At 37.4% G+C, this 24,866-nt stretch overlaps 2 protein-coding genes across 2 annotated transcripts in view; one reads left to right on the top strand and one right to left on the bottom strand.

Moving 5' to 3' along the window:
* The window catches only part of LOC140137549 (small ribosomal subunit protein uS13), a 9,739-nt gene extending 8,737 nt beyond the window's left edge, over window positions 1-1,002 (bottom strand). The window contains exon 1 of the mRNA XM_072159259.1: window positions 907-1,002. Within this exon, the coding sequence (XP_072015360.1) occupies window positions 907-945 (39 nt within the window). The 5' untranslated portion in view covers window positions 946-1,002. The remainder of the gene's footprint in view (window positions 1-906) is intronic.
* On the top strand, window positions 967-24,866 carry LOC140137550 (vacuolar protein sorting-associated protein 52 homolog). The gene is made up of 16 exons (XM_072159260.1): window positions 967-1,045; window positions 6,335-6,463; window positions 7,828-7,971; window positions 8,544-8,719; window positions 9,391-9,541; window positions 12,534-12,634; window positions 13,346-13,478; window positions 13,947-14,004; window positions 15,455-15,588; window positions 16,113-16,268; window positions 17,133-17,251; window positions 18,477-18,600; window positions 19,672-19,875; window positions 21,295-21,472; window positions 22,242-22,360; window positions 24,652-24,866. The coding sequence occupies exons 1-16, from the start codon at window positions 995-997 to the stop codon at window positions 24,796-24,798; spliced, it is 2,124 nt and encodes a 707-aa protein (XP_072015361.1). The 5' UTR covers window positions 967-994; the 3' UTR covers window positions 24,799-24,866.

Raw genomic sequence — 24,866 nt, 5'->3', positions numbered from 1 at the left:
ACACAAAATGTTGATTACATTTTTGAAGATATTTTCTTTAGAGTGTATCCTACATTTATTTTAACTGCATATTTGGATTCCTGGGGTAAAAAGCTTTCCAAAAATGTATACTTTTCCTATCTAAAGCTGAATTTATACTCGATCGCCGAGCGATTGCGATTAAACGCTTTTGAAAAGCAATGAGCAATCGCCGTATTTTGCGATGCATCGCCCGTCGCTTTTGCATTTATACTTATCACGGAAATAGCGATTTGACTTCTAATATTATTTGCCCAAACACATGTGTCTGGCACTTAACACTTTCATGCTTTGGGTGGAATATTTGGAAACAGGTATTTATTTTTTTTTTAGTCCACAAAATGTAAACATGGAGACATGTACAGTTACAGAATTTGACTTACTTGTACTGGAAATGGGGTTTTGCTGAACAAAAGTAAGTAAACATTAGCCTGATTAGGGATCATATTTTTCAAAAATGGATTACAGTAACACTAACAGGGTTTCAGTGTATTTTGAAAATGATTGATGGGTTTGTGTGAATTTTTATAACTGGTGCAGTTATCATGTTTTGAAATATACACTCTTTGACAGCTCTCTCCGTGCCTGTTTGAATGCCTGGTTATACCATGTACCCATACACTAGGTATGGGTACATGAGACCAGGTATACTTCACCAATGCAATGGCTTGACAAGTACCCATCATCCCATTCACAGGTTGAACAGAGAAAAACGTAGCCCCAATTATCATATTTCCAGGACGCTTACCAACCATTTTCTTTTTAAATTACTACAAATACATAAAATAATTACTCATTGTATCATATAGCTTTTAAAGTGTGATTTTTCTTGAGCGATGGTGTTGATAATTCAAGATTTATTTGACTACTACCGTAACCGTATCTCACCATTTTGGTAGGTTCAGCGAAAGAGGCCCGTCCCAGCATGCAACAGAGATAAGTGATTGTAGACACTTCCGGTTTAAATTTTCGTGAGATGGCGACGAGTGGAGGAGTGGCAGATTCAGCTTCTGCTGATGCAGATGAGGTAAATTTGGCATAAATTGAAAAGGGTATATGAAAAGAATAGGAAGATGACCATCTACTGATTCATTCTGTTTGAATCTGCAGTCATTACAGCAGCTACAGATCACAATTTTGTGGGGTATCAAAATTCGGAAGACTGTCACTCAGTTCATGTTTACTTGTAAGTTGTAACCACAGAGGAGTAAGATAAGACAGAGCGCGTACCATCAGTCAAAGTCCCCGTGTATTGTATACGGTAAGTTCTCGCATATTCATGAGGGCCGATTGTTCGATCTTGCAGTGTCTAACAATCACGCCAGCGCTGCGTGCCTTCGAGACTGCTACACAATTACGCGATAGACCATGAAAATACGCGGTAATTGCGTAGCAGTCTCGCCTGTCGCATTTCATGGAACAATCGGCCCTCATTATCGGATGAGGCAGAGACTTTAACTGGTGGTACACGCTCTGTCTTATCTTACTCCTCTGTGGTTGTAACACACCCCGGTAGTTAGACTCGCTTGCGAGTCCTATATACGCCGTACCTATGTATATTGAGGACTGGCTTACGCCATTTTGGATGTCAATGGGAAATACACACTTAACGATTTGCGCCGGTTAGAAACTTGAAAAAAAATCTTTAAAATTTCATCAATGTATATAAAAGTGGTACCAACCGTATTGTGCTTTCTAATTTAAGACTCGGTTGAAACAAAATTAAGGATCGAAAGCATTTTAGTGTCCAAAAGGCAAAATTATCGTCAAAGTTCTGCGAAATCGGCACCCTTGCGAAGGGTTCAGAATTGAATCGAACGAAAATATCCGATCTTTGCGATCAAAAACACTAAATTACAACTTTAAACATACTATTGGCAAAAGACATTATTACCAAACAATACAGAATAGAAAATTTGACATCATTTTCTCAAAATATTGAAAAAATTTGCTCACTAGACATCGAAAAAGTATGCAATCCAATTCCCGTTCAAACGCGTGGGAAACTGAAAGTGCGATAATCGTGACTACCGGTATTGCAGTGCAAGGAACTTATACGATGTCCTCATTCTCAAACTGATACTATCTGTCCATCATATAAGACTGTTACCGTACAGCAGCGTGTTGAAGGAATATTACTCAAGAATAGGCTCCGTCATTTTTTTATTCGGATCCCTCACAGTCTCCCAAAACATCAAAAGCGTTGGCCGTTGCCGTTGCAATTGGCCGTTGCACATTAAACGTCAAACAACGGAATACAAGCACAACGTGTGGGCCAAAATATTTTTGTAAACAATTTGAGGTCAGTATGAAATTGATATTTTGTACAATTTGTACAGCTATCGAATCTACACTATCACAAGCAAACTTACCTGTATGTAAAAAGTGCCCTTAAATACTGTAGGTAACCCAGGCAAACCTTAGTTAACACATTTTCTAGTCAGCCAAATTCGCCGACAATGTCAATGCATATTTACATAGAAATTTAAAACAACTGGTCGAAGAAGGAAACGATTACATAAATATGTTTTCTATACTTCACTTGACCCAAATATATGATTTTTTATGGTGATAAGTCACTCGCACATGTAATTTTAGAGGGATTTGGATAGCAGTTCCATTAAAAAAAGCTGCTATCATAATGAGACTAAGATCTAGAAACACCCCCGAAATGCCGTTTGGGGAATTTTGCTAGCTGAAACTTTTTGATGAAAGTCAATCTTTGACAAGATGTAACTTTGCTACGGAAAGTGCTATGAACAAATGGTTTTCAGTTTTGGCTTTGTTTACTCAAGGGCTTTGATTTGATATATAAAATGATGCAGTTTGATGGCAAATTTGAATTCACCTAGCATACGGTACCTAAATACTGGACATCGCCGATATATTTATGACAAATTTGTGTCCAGAACACAAAAAGTGTCCAGACCTCACGCTTGCTCTCTCGGCTACAACAATGGCGTAATCCATGTATTCCAGTGGTTCAAGCGTAGCTATGAATATTAAATTAAGCAGATGATGTATTTACCAACTCTGATGATGCGTAATGACTATATGTGGGAAATACTACCAATACAAGATACAACAGAACAGGCGTTTCCATCAGTGAAAAATAAACAAGAAATGGAATCCAATGTTAACATACATCTGCACAAGTGACTGATAGCCTATCTTTAGTATTGATGCTTTCAGGCTTTAAAAATGATAGCAAGAAATGGAAATCGCCCCAAAGGAAAGATTTTAATCGTGAAATTGATCGCCACATCTTATGGATTCACATTATCCTCCGGCGGAACTGTCAAACTGTCAATTACAACGTCTACTAGTGGACTGGTGTTTAAATCCACTCTCATCAAACTAATCAAAACTGTAAACTACAATTTTATCGGAAAAATCAAAAGAAGAAATACTAAATATTGCTTAGTTTTAATGATGCTTACCGATCGAAGTCGCCTTGATGGTGTATTTCCGATCATTTTGCAAGCGTGGTTGAAAAATATTTCCAAGCGCGACGCGAGTATCGCCATTAAGCGTGGCCCGGTAACCTGGATAAAATTTCACGCAATCGATCGTCCAATCCTAGTTCACCTGAGTGATCACGTGGTTTGCCGAATGAACGGTATCGGTGTCGGAACAAGGATTGTTACTTGTAAACAAATCGTTTCGCCGGCACGTTTCAAGAAATTACATTTACGATCTTTTGATAATTAGTTAGGGATCGTTTTATTTAAACCTCTGGCATGAAAGATTGAGAATGTGGGTTAAAGATAAGCCACTCTGTGTTCTCATTTTGCAACTAAAACAGGCTTCTCATAAAGCTTAAATTTGCAGGCCATTATGCTGGCCATCCATGGATTTGAAACATGGCGGACATACCAAGCACCCTCACTACGTTCGGGTCTGTGAGGGTGCTCGACCAGGCATACGTAATGACCTGACCTTGTCAGACCGATGAGTTACATAGGTTTGATCCACCATTCCCCTTTACTGCTTACGCACTGTCATTTTATTCCACCATGTTTATTGTTTCGAGATCGGGGCCAAGGAACTTAGGCTACACAACGTGCACAGATCTGACAATTTCCCACAATGCCTTGCGCATTTCCAGAAGAAGGCCTGGCGATTTCCCACATTTCCGCAAAATTGTAAACAACACCTGACGTTTCGATAGGGAAAATGGAGATAGCGAAGTCGCATTTTACATCAAACAGCTGCATGAGTAAAACGTTCTGAAGGATCGGTAATGATTAACAGCTGGTCTGGTGTATTTGAAGTTCATATTGAAGTTTGTAAGTTTGTGACTTCGTATGTTATGTGCAATAGATATTACAGGAAGCTTAAATTTGCACGCTGTTCTGCAATTTGTCTGTCGCTCCGAAAATGTATTGAGTTCTGGACATGTCACACGGAAGTGTGACATGACCTCGCTGAACATAGTTGCACGTATACTTACTTAAGACTGTTTTTTCATAACACAGACAAAGTAGGGCCAACTTGCCTAGAAATGGTCAAATTTTGGCAAGAAATATCTCTGTGTAATGACTGTAATCCTATGTAAGTCCCACATCACATCGTTATCGCCGATCATGTTTTTTTCTTCTGAAGTTTGGCTGGTACCCACCAGTGTCATGCATGTGACGCGACACAGCTAAAATACCGGGCTAAAATAATCGACCGGAAATCGGGGATCATTAAAACATCAACAAATTTCAAAACACAGAAATCAGTAAACTTAATGGTGAGCGGTCTGAATTTTGAGCCATACAAGTTTACGTTGATCGAGAAATCTATCTTCTATCCACGACGACACGATAGTTAATGTGTGAATAGAAGATAGAGATTGCTAGTATAACACGGTCAGTCATCGTAGCGTCTTCAGTTTTAAAACGCAGCAAAACAATTTTTTAGATTGTCCAGTTTGGCTTCAATTTAGCTTGGCTAACATTTATGTATCTTGGCTGAAGTGTTTGCTTACTTTTAACCGGAAACACAGGTGCTGTAAAGTACATATTCCGACCATATTATGAGTCTGTTTAATTCTGCAACCTTGCTTGATCAAAGATGTTTTGACAACTGCCAACTGCGTCGGTGATTAAAGATTTGAGAAAATCCAGTGACTGGGCAAATCAATCCATCTCCCGATTTGCAAAGGTTGACTTGTCATTGCAAACTGATGGTGATACCCTTCCGGTTCTTGAACATGTGAGCCCAGCACTACACATGTTGATCACCTATTTACAATGGGGACTGTGCGATGTCTGGCGATCACTCGAGAAAAATTGGCACAAAATGACGTTTTTCGTGAGTAAAGTCATGATGAATTGATGAAGGAATATAGCACATGGTGTCACTAATTGTCAAGAATAATATCCTCATATTTTTGAGACAATAATTAACTTGAGGAAGAAGTTTTTATTCATATGCATGATATTGGGACCTGCATGCCAACCGTGTACAACTGTACATGTACCAAACAAGGTACGTTACATGAGCGCAAATCCTTCCACGTTCTAACTTTCGTATCACAAGCTATCGGTTGTTCATACGAAAGTTAGAAATTTTCGAACAAAGTTTACGTGCTGAACTACACACCCCGGTACACACCCATTCCCATGGAACTATTATTATAGTTAAAATAATAATTTCTGATCATGAGAGTATGAATGTACTGCGTGCACTGTGTAATGTCGCAAGTTAGTGGAATGACATGATACTAAAGCACGCGCGATCGATTGTGCACGCACAGGAAATGTAGGCAGCGCTACCCAAAGTGTGTGTGGTGGTAGGCGTTGTACGCTGACGCAATTGTCATTGCGTGCCTATTGAGCTCTCATGATCGAGATTCGAGAAACTAGTATTATTTTATATTTTCATGACTAAACGGTTGTTTATAAATGCCCTCGGGCCGCAAGCAGCCCCTCGGGCATAAACAACCATTTTGTCATGAAAATATATGAATGAACCCCTAATTTATACCTAAGGGCCCCTTGTGGCCTGAGGGCACTTGAGCAAAGTTACATGTAAGTCATGAAAATAGACAAATGAAACCTGTTTATGCTTACCAGAACATTTTGTAATTCTTACATTGTATATCATCAAAAAAATAAAATAAAAATTTTTAAAGTGATTTACCTTCATCTTCCCTACCGGGTCACCGGGCATGAACGTTGTTTAAGCCCAGCTCTTAACCAATCAGAAACACGGAAGTCACAGAAGTATTACCGTAAGTATGAGCTGATTTATGCAAGTTCAGTATTTTGTACTTTGCAATTATTTTGCATTGGTTTGTTGAATCATTTTTGAATTTTTTTAACAGGGATTGGATCTAGCCAATTTGAATCTTGGTGTTCTGGACCTTACATCTGATGAGTTCATTCTGGATGAAGTGGATGTCCATATTCAACAAAATTTGGAAGATGAAGTAGTCAAGGCAGCTTTAGAATCGGTAGGTGTCGAGTCGTACATGTAGGTGTAAATCCCAGGGGGTGGGTGGGGAAGGGTAAATCCCTCCAATATTTTGATAAGGCTAATGAAATGAAATTAGTTTCCCATCACATTTTTTTTCAGTGAAATATGAGGTTGTGATTTCATTATTCATTTATATGGCTATTATCTATATTGTTGATAAAAGACCAGGTATTATTGCTAAGATCATCATTACAGACATTTTGCAACAGATTGAGAAAAGATTTGATTTTGTTTTTATTTTGAAAAGAAATTTTCAATTTTTGTGATAATCACTAGAAACATGATGAGGTAAATCCTTAAATTTCCATTATTTTCCAAATTCCTCTACACCTACAAATAAGAAAAACTGCTGATTATGATCAGCAGGGGATGTCAAGACATTTTGAGAGTTTCAATTTTGATTATTTCCATCTCAATTTTCAGATAATTGACTTTTATATGAAAATAATGAAAGTTTTGGTCAAATAAAAAAAGTTATGAGGGCGGGTGACGGGAAACTAATAATTTCATTACATACGCCTAAAGTAGCATGGTCCATACAATCCTCCAATGGTGATACTTCTTTCTGACCATATTAACCTCATATTTGGCCATTTCAGCATAAAAAGTGCCAATATTTGCGCTCTTCTCTCATATTTTATTTTTGTTCAACTTTAACACCATATTTCACCATTTATAGCTTCATGGCAAAATTTTTGTGCACATTTGTACTATAAAACTTATTCTGTTGACAATGTATTCACTATACTTCAAGAATATTTTTCCACCCCAACCCCACCCCCATGTCAACAAGAAATCAATACCACTGGTAGACCTGTGAAGGATTGTTGTTCATAAATCAAGTCCAAACAAAGACTATTGTTTTGTTGGTAGTGCATATTATGGTTCAAAATTAAGTTTTTGTGTTTGTTGATTGATTAGTATGGTAATTAAAATATGTATTAAGATATTTTGAAAGCACTTAAAAAATATGACTGATTGATTGATTGATTGAAATTTGAAATAGATTGTAATTTTATTTAGTTACTGATAAGAGTCCATTCCTGAATAGCATGTTAGAAATATGCAAATTGACTCAAACAAGAAAGGCCAGGACTGAGTGAGCAAATCCTTCTAAATGTGTCAATATATAACATGAAACAGGAAATTGGAAATACAAATACAAAAAACGGGGTCATTGAGAGAGATACAGCTTTGATACAAATGGCTGCATGTCTATCTGTAATGTACATTCGAACTGAGAAGATTGACAATATCAATGTGGCTCTGCGGCTTTTAATAAGGGTTGGCATTCCTTGCACTAACATATTAAAATGAGTATTTGTTGATGTCATATTTCAGGGAGTAGACCTGCGGCAGTACTCCAAACAAGTGGAAGCAGAGCTTCAACAGGTAGAGAATGCTTCTATTCAGGATTACATCAAAGAAAGCCAGAATATAGCTAGTCTGCACAATCAAATAGCAGCATGTGATACTATTCTAGAGGTAGGAGTTAATTTCTGATAATAATCTTTAATATTCTACATGCTGGTATTTCAATCCCTTTACATATAAAAGCCAAAAATGTGCATTTGACGACCTGAATAGAATCTGTGTGACAAATGAATAGATTAAACCCCTTAAGACTTGGGACTTCAGGTATATAGACCTTTTCAAACTGAGTTTTAAAGAAAAAGCATGAAATAGTTTCCTCAAACGCGTGCACCAAAAAAGTACCTCTTCAGCATTATGTCTAGTGTGAAGTTCCAATGTGTAACAGGCATCATCACCACGATGAACTTTGGTATAGTCAAATGTGGATGACAGAGGTACATTCAAACAATGGTATATAAAACCCATTGGAAGTTTTAAAATAAATCAATCTCCCAAAGGATAATAAAATGAATGTTAAATCTGTTCATGGGGACTTAATATTTTTGATAGCTACAGGTAGAAAGTAGGCCTACAATGCCACGATCGATGGCTTTTTGAGGATGTTTAAAATGCAGGTGAATTTGAAAACTGTCAACTTTGAGATGTCGTAATGTGGTAAAATCACTTCTTGTTTCCTTCATCAGAGAATGGAGCAGATGTTGAGTGGATTCCAGTCTGATCTTGGAAGTCTCAGTGCCGAGATTCAAACCCTACAGGAACAATCCATAGCTATGAATGTCAAACTGAAGAACAGACAGGCTGTCCGGGGTGAACTCAGCCAATTTGTGGATGAGATGGCTGTGCCGGAGTCTATGATCAAGTAAGTGATCTTGAAGCTATGTGAATTTAGTTTGATGGCTGTGTCAGAGTCTGTGATCCAGTAGGTGACCTTGAAGCCATGTGAAATGTTATTTAGTAAAGGTTTGATGAGATTTGTCAAATTAATGACAGAGTGAAAGAATTACAGGTTATTTCATAATTATTGTTACATCTTATATAATTGAAGACCGAATTAAAAAGACTAGTTTGCATCTTACGTCAGGGCAAAGGCGCAACGTGATTGGTCTTGTTGACAGGACGTCATAGGCAAACTAGTCTTTTTAATTTGGTCTTCAATTATAGAGACTTCTGACAGTTGGCTATTAACCTCCTTGCTAAACCTGGCCTGAGGTCTGATAACCCGGATATACACCTGGAGAGCATTCCACACGTGGGCTATAGATCTTTGATGACCGTCAATGTTTGATTGTGGTTCTGGGATCATACAGATCAGTGAAGCCCAGGATCAAGGGTTTGTGTGTTTGGCATCAGTTGATAAGGTAGTTCTGGAGCTTCCTGGTAGAATATATGATGAAGTGTTGCTGCTCCAACTGTCCTTCTTTTGCAACAATTTTACTGTAAATTATTGTATATATAGGGGAACAGCTACTTCAAGAGGAAATTCCCAAATATAATTCTTTTTTTTTCCTCCCACACATTTTAACGTTACAGCCATATTCTAGATACGCCAGTTACAGAGCGTCAGTTTTTAGAGCAACTTCATGAACTGAATCACAAGATCACATTTGTGAAGGAGCAGTCATTTAAAGATGCTATATCATGTCAAGATGTAGAGGACATATTGGAGAAATTGAAACTCAAGGTGAGTGTGTTCTCAGCAAACACAAAAAGTTTTCAAACAGGTTATATTTTCGATTTTGGTTTTGGTGAAAATCAGGGACGGATTTAAGCAGTGGCCCGGTGGCCCGGGGCCAGTTGATTTTGCCTCCGGCCAGTAAACTTCCAACAATGCTGGCCCGGCGGGCCACTAGATTTTTGATCCTGACATAACTCATATGACTGAGGCAAGATATAATCAGTGATGGACACAGTTTCTACTCCACTTGTCACCTGTGTGTAATTTATATTTTTATTTCATGATTTTTTTTGTCTCTTTATTCTTATCCTTGCGTTGCAAGCAAGTTGGAAATATACGGCCGCTTTTTACGGCGATGTAGGCCTACGTACTATTTCCAAGCTCTTTCATGCTCTATCTGATGATGATAGCGATATCGCAAATACCTCATACTTGAACCTTTTCTTTTGTAAACCTTTGGAACTATAGATTAAGGAAGGACTACTGACTGAGCTTGTGTTTGTGACTAGTCTCTCTATATTATGCTCAGTACCGTACAAAACAATTTAAAATGTTCAGGTTTGCTTGAATTAAAGTGGCACCATAGATCCTGGAAAAAGATTTTTAGGGTCCATAGTGGCACAGAATATAATAATGTTAACACACAATGCATGTGTCAAGTTTGGTAGGTCTAATTGGTAGTCTATAACTTTAAAAGTCGCATTGGAACGTGCAGGCAAACCAGGATTTTTAAAAAGTGGAATTTTGTTCAAAATGTGGACCTTTTTTGATCGACAAGGACTGAAAACCTTTATTTTTTCGCTCACTATGCTCGTGAATGGGTCATTTGGCGAGGGGGGTGTTCACCACCTGCCCCCTGGTTACGGGCATAGGAACATGCTTCATTATTTGCACTTTTTGTAGTACATGTAGAAGATATTGAAAAAGTGGGGCCAGTAAATTTATTGCAGGGCCAGTAGATTTGCCGTTTCACTGGCCCGGAGGGCCAGTAGAAAACTGAAACCTAAGTCTGTCCCTGGTGAAAATGTGTAAATAATATTAAAATGTTGTGATTTATAAAGGTCATGAAAACGTTTTGAAAGGTTTTGTATGAAAAAACAGTACAAAAACATTTTTATGCCTCCACCGCGAGGCATACTGTATACTGTTTTTGCAATGTCCGTGCTTCCGCGCTTCCTTCCGTGCTTCCGTCCGGATGCTGTATCTCGGGCATGGATGGGCGGATTGACTTCAGATTTTCAGGATAGGTGGGTCATGGTCAGAAACCATGGATACTTTTTATTGGGTGGGGTTGAAGGTCATATACTGAGGTCAAAGGTCATTTGAGGTCAACTTGTAAATTTGGTCTCATATGAACAGTTCAAATCCTATGGGCATGACACTTGGTGGGTACAGTCAACATTTAGAGCCAAATTTTTGGAAGGTAATTTTGGGGTCATCTGGGGTAACCTAGGGGTCATCTGAGGTCAAATGAGTAAAAACTGTCGTATGGGCATGAAATTTGGTGGGTACAGTTAACATTCAGGGCCAAATTTTTGGAAGGTCATTCGGGGTCATCGGAGGTCATCCAGGGGTCATCTGAGGTCAAATGAGTACAAACTATCATATGGGCAGGAAACTTGGTGGATACAGTCAACATTTAGAGCCAAATTTTTGGAAGGTCATTTTGGGGTCATCTGGGGTCACCCAGGAGTCATCTGAGGTCAAATTAATGAAAACTGTCATATGGGCATGGAACTTGGTGAGTACAGTCAACATTCAGAGTTAAATTTTTGGAAGGTCTTTTCGGGGTCATTGGAGGTCATCCAGGGGTCATCTGAGGTCAAATTACCAATCGCCCCATGGTGGAGGCATCCCAGTCGACGCCTTGCGTCGAAAACCGCGACGTTTCTAGTTTTAAATGTTGTCAAATCAGATATTGAAAAAATATTTTTGCAAACATTTTCAAAATATTTTGCAAAATACCTTGTCAACATTTAAATAACATTATGGTAGAATATTTGGCAGCTAGTTTAAAAAAAATGTTTTTGAATGTTATGAAACATTTTATACCCTTTATACACCCTTTACATAACCCAACATTTGAACATTTTCTGTGGGGTTGTGTTCATTCTGATGTGCATGTTCTTATTTAATACTCTTTACTGCTGAAACCATCATCAGAAACTGGTACATCAATCACTCCACAGTGTTTTAACAAGTACTCCTGATTCCACAAATTACAAGATTATATTATTTTTTCTTTTTCTACTATTATGTTTTAAAGAAACAATTTTATTCCATTTCACATACAATGACAGTCTTGATGTAATCCTTGATTTAGCATTAAATTTGTGATTTAGTTACTATGTTAAGAAGTCCACTACGGACCATGTTATAAGTGGTAACTCCTTTCCCACTCAGTGCTGACCACTTATTACGTAGACCTTACTTCAACTTTTACCATTGCTAAAAGCAGCTAGCAATATTTATTTTACCAGGCTTGTAGCATATCAAAATGACCCTTAGGGTAAAGCCAAGAATTTTCCGCGTTGCGGAAATTCCGCGAAAATCGCGGAATTCGGAGGTAAAGCGGAAAATGCATTTCTGAGAAAAAAATAAAAAATATAAGCAAAAATGACCTAGAAAAATGAAAAAAAAAAATGAAATGGGTCTTCAAAATTCATCAAAATAAAGTAAAATCCGTCACAGATTTACCGCATACAACGCCTGTCCTACCTCCCATTGCAGCCATGATACCCAATCACCCATCCCAACTTTGCAAATCGCAATGATCGTCACAAGATTCTTGTGAAAGTTTATTATGTCCGAAATGTGCTAAAATTACGAAGCGGAGAAAAGCGGAATTTAGCATTTGTAAAGCAGAAAATTCGTGGCTTTACCTTATGGTCTAAGTAAGAGTTTCTTTTCCTATACCCTGAACAAAATAAATAGAACAAGTTGAAGTTAAGATATTAGCACTAACTCTTACTCTTTGTATTCTTCTCTCCTGGTACAGTCTATAGCCAAAATCCGAGAGTTCTTGCTACAAAAAGTGAATCAAATGAAGAAGCCCATGACAAATTATCAAGTACAACAAAATGCTATGCTTAAATATAGGTGAGTAGCAAATAGTTATCAGGTGATGTATAAGGCAAGAAAAGACAGACAAACGAAAAGACAAACATGTAGAAACAAAGTATCAGATGGGTTTTGATTTGCTATTGAAGCTAACGTTCTGTCACATGTAACTTGATTAAGTAGTTCAGTATTTCTTCACTATATGAAGAGCTTGTTTCCAAACCATGTTAAGTCCACAACCACATGTTTCTCATTTACTTGTGTGATACAATCACAATTACTTCAACAAGTTTGACATTAGCAACAATGAGTTGTACCATCAACAAGCCATTATTTACCACAACAATGCTGCGTAACAATATAAAGACTATTGTTCTCATTTGGGAAACAAAGGTTTCGCACAGTATTGTTACAGTGCATCAACTGCTTACTTTGTAATGGTACATCCAACTGAAATTATAATACCTATAGCATCACAACCCATTGCAATATAGCACAGGTAGATCAGAAACATGTCTTTGTGGACTTAACATGGTTTGAACCAAGCTTTTCATATGTGTACAAATATTAAAATAGTGTTCAGCTGAAATAGAATATAAAATTAGTAGGTATATGAACAATTTAATTGATGAGAGTTGAGGCACTGATAATGGGAGGAGCAGTAGTGAAGAATTAGTGGTCATTATCTGCATTAACTTAAAGAGGACTTAAACAAACTTAATATACAAGACTATCTCTGATTGGTTGCAGGTTTTTCTTTGAGTTCCTATTGGCCAATGAGAGACATGTTGCCAAGGAGGTTAGGGATGAATACGTGGACACAATGAGTAAAGTGTATTACTCCTATTTCAAGGGATATATAGGAAGGCTCATGAAATTACAGGTATGTGTACAATATATTACTCTGTATGACCTACCCCCAATTCCAGAATAATAAGTACTTTTTTTTTTTTGGGGGGGGGTTATTAAAAAGAAGTATCTTATTTTGCCAGATGAAACATAGCTCAATTCTGACCCTTTAGCCCAACCGAATTTGGTAATAAAAGTTAAAATTTCCATATTTAATCAATTTTAGAATAAAAAGTTCAGATTATTATTATGTTGTACATTTTTTTTAATAATAACTGTCCTTTAATTCTCTAAATCATGCATAAAGGCTAAAAAATACCACTTCACTGTTGTTTTTGTTAAAATAATATTGGTTATAAAAGACTGCCAAAATCAGAATGCATATACTGGAATTGGTCTTTTTAGAAATATTTAGGTAGATTGTCCAAGCATACATGTTGAGGTAGGGTTATTGGCAGCAATATCATATTATAATTTCCATCATTTTGCTTCTTTTTTTCAGTTTGATGAAGTTGCTGACAAAGATGATTTGATGGGGATTGAAGACAATGCCAAAAAAGATATCCTTTTCTAAATAGTGGATTTTTGATACTCATTTACTCAGGGATGTAAATCTTCAGGATATTTCCTGATTTCAGGAAATTTTGCTTCCCCGTACAAAGTATAGGGAAATACACATTTTCAGAAAATGTTAAAGCAGTTTCAGGAAATTATGCCAGTGCTTGTTTCCATCCCTGTTTACTACAAGCACATTAAGATATTATAAATGTACCAAAATATTGAATTCAAAATATCAGAATTCAGGTCAAAGTTTGTTTCTTACAAGAACACCGCCTGCTTGTTTCTGCACAGCATTGATTCAGGTCTGTATCAGGGATTGTACTGCACAATACCTAATCAAGAATATGGCATATGAAGGTATGGACCACTTGACATCATTGTTTATCAACAATGGCGAGGGACTGGTCTATTGATATGCTTGAACAAACCCTACACTGTTCAATGGCCTTCTTGTACTATATGAAATGTGGTGGGCGATTTAAAATGCATGTGCCCTGAGCAAACTACGATGCGTACGTACACTGCAGGGCAAAGAGCAATGGAAATTGCCATAATTTGCGTGCATACTGCCGGCCAATGACGTCACATGTCAAATGGTCTATACTGAAGAAGGTTATGACCATTTTGAGTTTTAAGCTTATACAAGCTTAAACGATACGTGCAGAAGTTTCAAACAATCACGCTGATTGGTTGATTAACAATCATGACATCCAGAAGGTTAACCCAATAGTCATTGAGCATGTAGTAGGGGTGGGCATTTCACCTCTTCTACACGCTCAATGATAATTATCATCGCACACCAGGAACTCTGAAGAACTTGTGAAATTTATTTTAGTTGATATTAGGGAAGAAGTCTAAATCCCTTCCACTGGTGTACCTCTTCACCCCTTGTGGTTACTTATCCTGACTCCCCAATCTACATATTTTATTATCGTACGCCATGGAATAGAGTAAAGATTATAAGAACGCTTCCGTCTGAAGATCCGTCCGTCCGTCCTTCCTTCATTGTGAAAAATTATTTCTCAATAAGTTTGTTCAACAGAAAAATTATATCGGATTATGTTTTACTTTTGATGTTATGTTTGTTAATTGGTTTTAATGGTTAAAGTTTCTTTTAGTAGAGAGAAACTGTAAAACTATACCATTGATTTAGAAACACTGTATATAATTGTTCCTGATTTTTCAATTGAGTACACACTCTGTGTGTACATGTTATTAGCACCTTTTGTTATGTCTTTGACTAATATACTCTGAGTAAATAAATTGAGAGTTATAAACGACTGCAAATTAGTCTATGAGTAATTTGTAGGTCAATGAATTATGCAAACCACACAAAATAACGTTGCACAAGCCAGTGATCTCCTTGCAATACAAACCGCACAAAATAGCGTACGATACGTTAGGCGGTCTACTTGTTCTAATTGCTATCCTTCCTTAACTGATACTTACGATTCTTTTCCGCTAAGCCGTCCCTGAAGAACCGTTCCACTGTGTTCACTCTTGGTAATAGAGGCTCTATCATTACAACAGAGCTGGAGTCACCTATCATTATACCACATACAGCTCAGAAAGATGAAAAGAAGGTAGGAATTTACAATCTTTTATAATAAGTTATTTTTGCAAGATCATTTCATGAATTGGTGGAAGGACACAGCTTTTGATCATAAATTTTGTTGGTCCCCCATTAGATACCTGTAGAAATTAATTGCTTATGGCAATTATTTTTTTCTGAATCGATAGTATTGTGCAAACGAAAGTAGGTTGACGTTCATTTTATAACATTGGCTAACAACAAGAAAACTTTTTGAGAAGACCATACCACAAATTGGCGATTAAAAAATATTCTGTTGCACATGTTTATATGTAATATTGCTTGTTATACACTAATCAGGCTTGGAAAAAAAACAATTATTTCCCAGGAAGCAAACAAAGTTTCCCACAGATCTGTATGAATTGCTTTAATTAGGGAAGAAAAATTTCCCTCCAGATACTACAAAACTTCTCAGGAATAAGCTTCCTGAATTCCCTATTTTTTCCAGCCATGTATATTATATAATATATGGGTTTTACATAATGTTTTCTCTTGTTTTCCCCCTACATCTGGCAGCACACATTTGAGAGTTTGTTCCGCAGTCAGCACTATGCTCTGCTAGATAATTGCTGCCGGGAGTACTTATTTGTGTGTGATTTCTTCATGGTCAGCTCAAACAGTGCTCAGGATCTGTTTAATGCCATCTTAGGAAAGACTCTCTCTATGTTTCTGGTAAGTTTGCTAGTTCTTAATGAGTGAGAACAGAAGTATTAGATAACACTTGGTCATATTATATTAAGAATGAAACCATTATAATATACTGATTTGTGACAGAAAGTGTGATACCTCACCTAACTGGGAATCCCTTTACCTTCCTACCAGAATGTTTGGAACTCACTTGAAAGCACAAGAATTCTTAATGATTTGACAGTGATTTATGGGGATTGGCAAGGGATGTAACATTAAAGGAGGATTTCGTGATCCTAGCATCCTCTTTTTATGACATTTTTCAGTAGTTATCCATGAAAAAAGCTTATTTCCACAATTTCAGTTGATTCCGATTTTGCGTTTGCGAGTTATGCATGATTATGTGTATTACACTGCTCCATAGACAATGTGTTGTAATTTCGTTCTGGTGCACCAGAACGAAATTCAAATTTAGCGATATTTTTGCTAAACGAATTAATCTGCAAGAAATATTTGGTACATAAACATTATGTAGCCAGAGGTATCCAGTGGTGTAAAAATCTCAACTTTTTTGGGAAAAGTGGGGGATGAGGCTGTGGATCACGAAATGCCCTTTAATGTCTACTTCTTTCCACATGGCTGTATTTCACAACAATAAGTTGAAAATCTTGATAATGATCACTCAGGGCAGCAGAAAATTAGCCTGGATCAAGGAATCGGTTGAAAATTCAGGTCAGATAAATAACTGATATTTTTACACCAAAAATGAAACTTGTTTATATGGGCTAACTCCAGACCTTTGTGTGCTTTCTGTTTGAGGTCTGGAATCTGGGGAAGAGCTTGCTGAGAGTACCCCACCCCTTGCCTGTAAGCCTATTAATGATCTGTTATTTGTATCTTCATGTGCAGAAACATATGGATGTCTACACGAGTGAATGTTATGATTCCATAGCTGTGTACTTGTGTATTCACATCATCTTGCGCTATAGACTCACCATGCATAAGAGAGCTGTACCAGCATTAGACAGGTAGGGTAAACTGTCTAACATTTTTGCTCACCCTAAACTTGCTCGAAATAATAAACATACATAACTGTTTACTTGTGTGTATTGTAAGTGTATGTATAGAAAAAGTAGATTAGTAAATTACACGGTGCGTAAATATGTCCCAGCCAGAAGGGTGTTTCTCAGGCTTTCATGGTTCATAAAGAAAAAAAAAAAAAAAAAAGGGAAAAAAATGGGGGGGGGAATTAACATATTTGCAAAAAAACTCAAGTGATCCCTAGATGACCTTTTGACCTAACAGCTGTTGATATTGCCTATGTCAATGCACCCAAAGGTCATCGTGTCCAAGTTCCATTGAAACCCATCAGTATATGGGAAAAATTAACAAAAGCCAGGGTTAATGCAATAGAGGCCGTCAGCGTGACGTCATATGCCGCCATCTTGTGGGTACACGCTGTGATGGTCATTCGATCTCCATGCGTGAACAGCAAAATCATTGCGTTGATGCGCGGTAACAGCTGCGTGGCAAGCTGCGCCCTGCGCGTAGTGTCCGACGCATGAACACACAGATCATTTGTACCCACAAGATGGCGAAAAGCTGACAGCCTCTATATGTTAACATTTTCTGCACACACAGTCATACATCAGAGCTTGCTTTATAATTCCCTTTCCAAACTTTGTTTGGTGGGCACAAAAATTAACGAAATTAGGAACAAGTTAAAATGTAGGAAATCAGCAGAGTGCAAAAAATTAGTCACACAAATCACATTTACAGTATTTCTTAAATGAAGCAAATATGTAACATCTATTGGAGTGCAAAACTATATCATAAGATTGTCCATAATACTTACCGATTTCGTCAAATAGTCGCCCCCCTCAAATAAACACCCACCACCACTTTTTTCAACCAAGATGTTTCAAAGATGCCGATATTTCCATGCTATCTTGTGTAGTAAGCTTACCAAGTTGCGCACATGGTCGATAATAGCGTCAGTAATTGGCGAAAATCTGGATCAGAAACCCGGAAGTGAGCCAGAAGTTAGTGTTTCTAGTTCTAAGTTCGTCATTGTAGCGTGTGTTTTTAGTTTACCTAATGATTTTAACGGGAATTATGGTTCGAAAATTGACCTTGAATAAACGCCCCCCCCCCTTGGGAAAATGTAACGCCCCTGGGGGCATTTATTTGACAAAATACGGTATATTTATCAATTCATTTAATACTTATTATTTTTTCCTTTTTCAATCACAGATATTGGGAGACCTTATTAGAAATGCTATGGCCAAGATTTGAATACATACTGGAGTTAAATATACACAGTGTACAGGAGACTGACCCACAGAGATTAGGTTCCATTGATGTCAGACCACACTATGTAAGTTTTTTTAATGTTACACCCTGGCCTCAAATTTCAATTTGTTGGGGCACCCATTTTCAAAGCCACTGAGCAAAGACAAAGAAGTGCACCAAGGCCAATAAGGTGATGAAGAGTGCCTTGGTCAGTTGACAAAAATCTGGGGCACTAGGGTCAAAACTGAAAAAGGGCAGGCAATGGCCTCTGTGGCCTCCCTGAAATTCGAGCCATGGTCACACCTACTTTACACCTAAATTGTGTGATAGGTAGAGTAAAAAAGCATTGTTTTCAGCCTCTGTTGTGCATTTATTATCTTTAAGTGAAACAATGATGGCAAAAAGAAAGGTATAATATTGTTATGAGTTTGACAAAGTGTTTGAATCAAATGGTAATTTGATTTGTCTTCTTGTTGAATTCATGTTACACATAAGTTCTCATGATTAGATCAGGAGATCATACAGCCCTGTCCTCTGGCTCTATTATATCTGATCCCCTGTTTGCTAATTCAAGAGAATTATGCACTCTATAAACTCATCACGACTCGTTTTATGGGATGATATATGCAGGCGGATGCTAAATATGTACCGTGAAATATTATTCTTGAACACTTAAATCAAGATGTAAATATCAATAAATTATTCAGTAAATCATAGATTTTGTCCATGGAATTACCAAAACTTAATAAGATCAACAGTGTCATGACCGTGTCAATAAGTTCTCATGGGCAAAAGTTCTATATTTGAGATTGACTACATATAGATCAATACTTTGTGTCAAGATCCATGTTAAGGTTTAACAAATTTTGGTTTTAGATTTTTTTACAAACTCCCTAAATTACTGCATGTTCAGTGATTATCTATAGTCCATTTGGCTTCCTCAAGATGAGTGACGTTAGTGTGTGCATCAGTGGGCATAGTATTAAATTGCGCAAATTGACTCAAAGAACTGGCGTGTTTACACATGCGATCAAAGACAGTGTATCTGTACAAGTGCAGAGTAACTCCGACAAAGTCACTCTCTTGAAGATGAAGCCAAATGGACTAGAATAAATTAAGATTAGGGATTAAAGAAGGCATTATTTTTCTTTCACAGATCACACGTAGGTACGCTGAATTTTCCGGTGCGCTTGTGAGTTTAAACGAGACATTCCCAGATGAGCGTGTGAATCGTCAGTTAGCCAGGTTACAGACGGAGGTACAGAATTTCATCCTCAGGATGGCAGCTGAGTTTCCACCAAGAAAAGAGCAACTCATCTTCCTCATCAATAACTATGATATGATGTTGAATGTTATCACTGTAAGTAAAATGGATTTACTGCAGATATAAACCACAATAGTACCTGGGTACCTCTCATGGGTACACCCCGTCAGTCCGAAACTCTGTCAATCCGAACCCTGTCAGTCCGAAAATCTAATTGAAAAAGACATAACCCTAACCCTAACCCTAGCCCTAAACCTAACCCTAATCCTAACCCTGACCCTAACTTCATTTAGATTTTCTGACTGACGGTGTTTCGGATTGACAGTGTTTCAGACTGACAGGAAGACCCCCCCCCTCTCACAGGACTGTGACTGTCCCATGATAGGGCCTACACTGTGGTGTTAGAGTAGGTTTGTTAAAAATTATTATAGTCGGTTGGTTTCAAATTCTACTAAACATGTTGCGTTGTGAATGTTGGTAAGAAGCATTTAGGGATTTCACATATCTGAACAAATTATTTAAAGCTGTTTCTCCTTCATCGTATTGGATTTGTGGGATGACATTGGGCTATTCCAGTTGAAATGCATACACCCCTATGGAAGACATGATCTTAATATTCCACTCAAATAGAGTCACCCTGTCAGGTAACCCCATTTGAAATTTATGCTCCCTGTGTGTCTTTTTTCAATTTTTTCAATTCAAGGTTTATTAGAAAAATGCATTTCGCAGACAAAGGCTGAAATATATAGATGAGTAACTCATCTATAGTTGACCTCAATGTTTATCAACAAAGGAAAGGGGCCGGTATATCTTTCTGCTTGAGTAAACCCCATGCAACCACTACACTGTTCAATAGTCTTATTGTGATGTGGCGGGAGTTTTAAAAACACAAGCCCTGAACAAAATATGATGCACGCGCATACTGCCAGGCAAAAAAACAATGGAAATTGTGATGATGCGTGCACATACTGCCAGGCATTGACGTCCGAAGTCAACTCATCTATACATTGCACATATAAAAATACATAAGTTAAAAACAATATATGACATATAGGCCTAAATATAAATATCTTTAAATGCTAATAACCTTCCTTGCTCACTCATTCACACCCACTCACAAGCATCACCCACTCACTCATCAATAAATAAAGGACCTACAATTGTAAAAATTAATACTACGATAAACAATAAATGCAAAGAGATTGGCTTTCCTCACCTTACACACACACCCCCACACCCCAACACACCCCGCACATACCCCACTTCCTCTTCTAAAGGGGTGTATGGATTTTAACCGAATAACCTATTCATTGCAGAAGTTGAATAATTGTGTATTTAATCATTTTTGTTTTGTGTTTAGCTGAATTATAAATTGAATTAAATTGCAAACACTTATTACACAAAACAAGTTAAATAACATTTTGGTGTAATAGGAGGAAGGGTAGTTAAACCTGCTATATTTTGTCAATTTTATTTGATTTTATTTACTCACCTTTTCCTGAATCCTAATTGCAGGAAAAAACAGCAGAAGACTCCCGAGAATCAGAAAGTTTCCGTCAGCTCCTGGAGGCCCGCACCCAGGAGTTCATAGAGGAGGTGTTGGCACCGCACTTTGGAGGGATGATGAACTTTGTCAAGGAAGCAGAAGGAAGGATTGAAAGGGGGCAGGCCGACCAAATGAAACATTATGAAGGTACGAATAGGATGGGGAGAAAAGTTTTGGGTGCATAATATATATTCTATTTTAAAATTGATCTTACCAGGATGTTGTTGGTCAGTTTTAGTATTCTCATTCTCATTTTTGTTTTTTGTGTCTATTGTAATCTTTAGTACTTTAATAAATATTTGAATTTTCCAATGACAGTGTAATGGGACCCATATTGAGCTATTCCAGTTGAAATCCATACACCCCCTATGACAGACATGACCTTAATCTCCCACACAGGGAGTGTAGATTTCAAATTGATTCACCCATTCAGGTATCCCATTTAAAATTCACACTCCCTGTGTGGAAGTTTAAGGCCATGGCTTCCCATAGGGGATGTATGGATTTCAACTGGAATAGCTCTTTTGTTGTTTCCCTATCCTAGTTTTGAGCAATACATAGCAAGGTAGGAAAGTTTAATCAATTGTAATATTTGATACGGCATGATGTGCTGGATATTTAGTGGAAATGAATTTTACATCTCTTACCCCAGATCAGGGTTGGATTACAGCAAGTGTAGTATTACCAACTATGACAAAATCATGTAAAATCATCAACAACAAACAAGCATACAATGTACTTTGAAATTACTTGATTATTATTTTTCTCTGAGCTGATTATAATAACAACACTCAAATATATAGCTTCCCCTGCTCTTTTATAATATGTAGCAAGATATGAAAAGGTGGCTTTGACAACAGTTAAGTTTACTTTTTGATAGTTTTGTTGATGGGTTTTTCTTTTACGTTATTTTCAGGTAATGTTGAGAAGTTAGTTCGAGGGTTTGCTACCTCATGGAAGCAGTCCATAGAGCAGATCAACCAAGAAATCATGAGATCATTCACTAATTTCAAGAATGGAACCAGTATATTACAGGTGAGTCTATAAAACACATTCTTAAACACTTGAGGTCGTTCCTGCAATCTTATTGGTTCTTACCGGTGTGATATGACACGATATCACACGGGTCAGCGTATGTGCATCGACGCGCTACGCGTACTCGCTATTTGAACCAATCGGAGGCACATAGCAACAACGGGACTGATCGATTTTAAGCCCTAGGTATAATTCCTTGCAAACTGTAGGATTTAATTTGATTAAAATTTGAAATACTTATGATAGTTTTATTTGAATTGAAGTGTTTAAGAATGAGAATAAAGGTATTGTTTTTAGCCGCTGTCGTGCGTCTATCGTCTCATATAACACGGGCGACATCATTATTTTTGGCGTAAAACAACTCGGCTTCTACTTAAAATAATGATGTCGCCCGTGTTATATGAGACGATAGATGCACTCCAGTGGCTAAAAACAATAGCTTTATTCTCTAATTACTCAGAGACTTCTGGAGGAAGAGTGAGTATTTCTCCTATACAGGAGGGGCAGATTTCAAATGGAGTTACTCATTCAGGCAAACTCATTTGAAATGCATACTCCCTGTGTGGAAGAGTTAAGTCATGTCATCCATTGGGGGTGTATATAGCCCAATATGCATGCAGGGTTGCCAAAAGATTTCAGCCCGAATCGCTGGTGAAATAATCGAAAAGTCGCCCAATTTTTCTCTTTACCATTGGTTTCTATGGGGCAGGAAACTATCGGAAGTTGCAGGAGCCAATGGTGAAAAGTCGCCCATATTTTTTTTTAACCATTGGTTTTTATGGGACAGGAAATTGTCAAAAGTCGCGGGAAAAATCTTCAAAAGTTGCCCAATTGGGCTACCAAATCCCGGGTTTGGCAACCCTGTATACATGGCAACTGAATTGTGCACCTCCAGACTAGTGGAGGAAGTGGCATATGGAAGAAATGGGAGTAAATGAATTTTGCTATAGATGAGGTAATAGCAGTGTGTGTAAACAGGATGAGTGGGCACTTCTGTGTTTGGACTTTTCAGCCCATTCACTCATCCTAAATTACTTGCTTTTGTCATGTCGTTATGAATACGGCAGACGGCCGAATCCGGATTCGTCTTTTGGTAAATTTATTTTACGAATGCATTACATTTGAATTAGAGAACAAGGGATCAATGCTGTACATGATAGAGGGCAGCATATCATTTTTTAACGGAGATCAGATGATAACAGCACAATAAGTAGTCAAAAGAGGGCGGCATACAGGGCTACGAAATCACCGGTATCGTGGTACCAGCGTTCCCAGAAAAATATTCAGAGTCGCAGAAAAAAATCAAGACGGGAAAAATAATCTTGAATATCATTTTTCTGAAGCTCTGAAAATATTCTGTGAACACGATCACTCGTGAAATATTTTCTGCGAACTTTCTGCGACGATAACTGATAAATAAAACTAAACGCCAGTGACAGGAATGAATATAGCATAAGTAGGATTCGTTCCCCAGAAAAGCAGGTTTTTCATTGATTTGCCAAGGAAATAATTTTTTTGTTGCATATTGTTTTGGAAAAACTTCAACAGTTCAAATCTTTGGAACTAAATTAATGTAAAATAACTAGGATTTGGATCCTAAAAAAAAAAAAAAAAAAAAATTCAGTCCTTAATAGAGGGGGATCAAAAAAATTCGAGGGTAAAATTCGGAGTAAAATGTACAAGAAGGCATGTATTTGAACAACAGTTCACGTTCCCAGAAAGGCATACAAGGTTAGTTGACGGTGCATGCATCACAGTACGGTCACCGACAGCAACCGTTAAAAATCGATATGCTGCCCTCTATAGATATAGCATTGATCCCTTGTTCTCGAATTCAAATGTAATGCATGTGTAAAATGAATTTACCAAAAGCCGAATCCGGATTCGGCCGTCTGCCGTATTCATAACGATGTGTAAGAAATGTACTTTTGTATTTTGCAAGTAATTCAAATAAATATTATTATAACAAAGGCAAATTGACTGGTCTATTGATATACTTAGAATGAACAGCATTTGACCACTTCACTTTTCAGTAGCATTTTAACCCTTTGTCTGATTTAGGTATAAGTTTTATAACCACATATCCTCAATAAAATAGGATGCAAAGGCAAAGAACAATGACAAATGCTGACAAAATGTTTAGGGCAACATCACGTATCACCTCGTCCATAGGCCTGAACAATTTGCAGTAACAATGCATCATATTTTAATTGACATCTGAATGTTTTTGATCTGTAAAATGTTTAAACCTCTAATGTATTTAACCCTTGACCTTTTATTTTCCTTCGCAGGGGGCACTTACCCAACTGATCCAGTACTACCATCGTTTCCAGAAGGTCCTCTCACAAGCACCATTCAAAAATATGGCTATAAGAGGAGATCTCATTAATATTCATCATTTGATGGTGGAGGTCAAGAAACATAAACCAGCATTTTAAGAATTGGAGAAGAGAAGACAGAATTTTGTAAATTTCATTTTTCGATGAGCCAGTGCAAGAACATCTTG

Source organism: Amphiura filiformis, chromosome 17, assembly GCF_039555335.1.
Source record: "Amphiura filiformis chromosome 17, Afil_fr2py, whole genome shotgun sequence".
Lineage (NCBI taxonomy): Eukaryota > Metazoa > Echinodermata > Ophiuroidea > Amphilepidida > Amphiuridae > Amphiura > Amphiura filiformis.
This window is presented reverse-complemented; position numbering and strand designations above follow the sequence as displayed.